We start from the raw sequence: 4148 nt of genomic DNA, 5'->3' as shown, positions 1-4148 counted from the left end.
GATCAAATTATGTTTTTACTTTATAAACATTACTGAAGATCAACTTCTGTTGCTACTGTATAAACATCATTGTAAATCAACTTTTGTTGTTACTGTATAAATATTATTGAAGATCAACGTTCTTTTGCTACTGTATAAACAGTATTGAAGATCAACTTCTGTTGCTACTGTATGAAAATCATTGAAGATCAACTTCTGTTGGTACTCTATAAACATTATTGAAGATCAACTTCTGTTGCTACTGTATAAACATTATTGTAGATCAACTTCTGTTGCTACTGTATAAACATTATTGTAGATCAAATTCTGTTGCTACTGTATAAACATTATTGTAGATCAACTTCTGTTGCTACTGTATGAAAATCATTGAAGATCAACCTTCTGTTTCTACTGTAGAAACAATATTGAGTGTGCAGCAACTAATAAATAAAGGGAAATATCTTAATTACTGTGTGACTACTCTGACAATATGAGCTATATTAGATAACTTAATCGGTCTGTCAAAACTTCTCCAGCACATAATAATTTTATTTCAAGTTATTTTATCAATTTATCTTTTTTCTTCCATAATTGTGACCTTTGGAATTAGTACCTACCTGCAGCCGTAATGTTGAAGGTCAAATTTCCTGTGATACCGGGCTGAATACTACGGGAACAAGTATCGTGCAAACCTGACATCCGGGTAACTCGCGAATGAGCTGAGAAAACCTGAGACGTATATACAGATACATATATTAATAATGTAACTATTGTATTGTATATAAGTATGGAGAATTTGTTGTATTCAATAATTGGATTATGATTTCAGGAATCTTATCGCACCACAATGACTTAATTAGTCCAAATCACATAAAACGGTAATAATGTGAGTTACAGATGATGTACTATTGGCCGCCATTTGTCGTCAGTAAGTAACTGCAAATACACCTTCTCCAGCTACTGTTATTCTGTCTCAAAATTAGTTTGTTTTTTGAATTTCGCGCAAACCTACACGACGGCTATCTGCGCTAGCCGTCCCTAATATAGCAGTGTAAGACTAGAGGGAAGACAGCTAGTCATCACCACCCACCGCCAACTCTTGGGCTACTCTTTTACCAACGAATAGTGGGATTGGCCGTCACATTATAACGCCCCCACGGCTGAAAGGGCGAGCATGTTCGGTGTGACGGGGATCCGAACCTCTCAAAATTAGTTCAGATCTTAAATTTTACGTTATCAGTAAACTATAATAGAGGTACTTTACTGTTTGATATACAGATTAATTTGTTTTCAAACATATCTATATTGGTTAATCTAAACAGCCACATAAGTCACTTTGGACAAATATTGATTATAAAAACGGTGAACTTTATAGAATAAATCAATAAACAATCTAGTGCTTATTATAAATAAAGTCGTTGAATGTACAATAATTGTTATTTTACATCGAATATGATCCGAAAAAAAGCTTTTTTTCTCTATCTTTAAAAGTTTCACTTTATACTAAAAACAATTTTATTTCACAAATCTCGTGGATAGTAGGAAAATATAAATCTTTGAATGAACTTAGAAAAACAAGAATTTAAATATAATTTTGTGCACGAACGTGTTTTTCATTAAAACAAGCAGAGTATATATTTGTTCAATGCGTGATATACAGAGGAGAAGACGTTCTGGGCATCCAATTGTCGTAGGTTAAACCCATCGTTAGGTAAATATTTCGGTAATTTTGCTTCATTTAAAATGACAAAGAGACGAAGAGAAGATGAAAAAAGAGAAAGTTAATTATAGAGGTCTGGGTCGTAGGCCCTACACTGAGAAGCCTGGCGTTTTGCTTAAATGACCGCCACCACTTACAAGTCATCCATTACCTGATTAAAGAGCGGATAGGAAATAAGAAGCATGACCATGAAGCTTTTTAAGCACTTTAGAATATCAAATCACCCTCTTGTTTTGAAACGACATACAAATGAGTCGATCACGAACCCAGAGAAAGTTTCAGACGTGCAATTACCTCGTGGCAATTACCAGTAACTCTAGACTTGAGAACGAAGTCCAAAGCTTCAGAAACTGTTTCCGGTAATTTAAGCATTAGCGGAACATAACAGTTTATCTTAAGCTGAAGAACTCTAATAATCGTTAGCTCAACATTTCCATAGGGCGTAATGAAATTTAAACTCTTAGAAGCTTTTGTTATGAAGTTTGATCAGGAGCGGGTTGTTTGGTTATATTTGTGTATATCAACCTCAAATACGTGGCAAAATGAACCCATCATTTAACTTATTGAAAATATGTCATGTTACACTTATACAGACATAGTAAGTTGATGTAAGAAAATGAACCCATCATTTAACTTATTGAAAATATGTCATGTTACACTCATACAGGCCTAGTAAGTTGATGTAAGAAAATGAACCCATCATTTAACTTATTGAAAATATGTCATGTTACACTCATACAGGCCTAGTAAGGTGATGTAAGATCGATTACTTCGGTCATTTCTACCCGATCAATTATCAATAGTTCCTTATATAAGCATCTCCAGAGAAGAATAAAAAAAAAAGATGTGTAGTAATTCCATGCACAATCTGAGAGAAGGCAATTCATGTTTATATGCTGCTCCAGGAAAAAAACAAACTACACGCTGATACGTTGAAGTCCTATGCTCCATCAAACATCTATTGCCTTAGGGAATGACGGCATACCTTCTATAGTTTTAACAGATAACGGAATACCATGTATAATAGTTTCAGGAAAAAATTAATACCCCTGTATAGCTTTTAGAAAAAAAAATATGTAATACTTTCTATAGCTTTTAAGAAATATTAGAATGCCTTTTATAGTTTGAATCGTGTTTTCAAGCTCTAAGTCGAAAGGTTTTTACCTTTAATAACTGAGTTGTATATTCATAATTTGTGAGTACTCGTAACTTGTCTTGGAAGCACAAAGAAATATTTACGATTCATTTAAAGAAGTCTTTCCTTTCCATACAAGTATGCTATATCTTCTCTTGTTGTGTGCTTATATTATGTAACTACTCGTGGATCGAGATACTGATTGAAATCAGAGTAGATCGACATAATTAACGATTTCAAAACTTTTATTTACAAACAAGTAGGTTGAATAAAAGCCAACCACAAACAAATGAAAAACGAACTTAACAAGTTACTGAGTTTCGTCTAGACACTACAGGATAATATTGGTTGCTACAGTATGTAGCGTTTTGTCTAGAAACTACAAGATAAGATTGGTTACTTCAGTATTTAAAGTTTTGTCTAGACACTACAGGATAAGCTTGGTTACTACAGTATGTAGAGTTTCGTTTAGACACTACAGGATAAGCTTGGTTACTACAGTATGTAGAATTTCGTCTAGACACTACAGGATAAGCTTGGTTACTACAGTATGTAGAGTTTCGTTTAGACACTACAGGATAAGCTTGGTTACTACAGTATGTAGAGTTTCGTCTAGACACTACAGGATAAGCTTGGTTGCTAAAGTATGTAGAGTTTCGTCTAAACACTACAGGATAAGCTTGGTTACTACAGTATGTAGAGTTTCGTCTAGACACTACAGGATAAGCTTGGTTGCTAAAGTATGTAGAGTTCCGTCTAAACACTACAGGATAAGCTTGGTTACTACAGTATGTAGAATTTCGTCTATAGGATGTAAAATTTTAATAAGCAATAGTACGTTATATGTTTTATTGAAGTATAAGCAGCAAACAAAAGGTAGAAACTGTAGCATTGCTGTTTGGGATAGCGCGTGTGGGGTGTTTTAAGTAACTGTATAACAATACAAGAAAATGTTGCGGCGTAAAGGATTCGGTAATGTACAGGGTAGGCGGTAGCAAAGGATACTAATTTAGTTTCATTTCATGCTACTATTAACAAAAACTTGTTCTTAGGGCTAGTCTCCGACAGAGAAACAGTGACTGGTCTGTTTAAGGTTACCAAACGTGAAGATAAAATATCAAAGTTCGCACTAGGATTAACAAATAAGTGTCTCAAAAGTAATATGCCACTCCTTGTACCATAATTAAACATTTTGTGGATAATAGCAACTCTAGGGTACCAGTTAAACTGTTAAACTGGAAAAGCACAACATACCCAATATTGTACATATTAAGACAATAAACTCATCCCAAATGCTCTTAGGATATACCAAAA

At 34.0% G+C, this 4148-nt stretch overlaps 1 protein-coding gene across 1 annotated transcript in view; it reads right to left on the bottom strand.

Moving 5' to 3' along the window:
• Positions 1–4148, bottom strand: part of LOC106470045 — a gene marked incomplete at its 5' end in the record, with an annotated part of 68323 nt that overhangs the window by 2115 nt on the left and 62060 nt on the right. Inside the window, one exon of the mRNA XM_013930568.2 lies at positions 597–708. Within this exon, the coding sequence (XP_013786022.2) occupies positions 597–708 (112 nt within the window). The remainder of the gene's footprint in view (positions 1–596; positions 709–4148) is intronic.

The sequence above is a fragment of the Limulus polyphemus genome, unplaced genomic scaffold (assembly GCF_000517525.1).
Source record: "Limulus polyphemus unplaced genomic scaffold, Limulus_polyphemus-2.1.2 Scaffold3788, whole genome shotgun sequence".
NCBI classification, from domain to species: Eukaryota; Metazoa; Arthropoda; class Merostomata; order Xiphosura; family Limulidae; genus Limulus; species Limulus polyphemus.
This window is presented reverse-complemented; position numbering and strand designations above follow the sequence as displayed.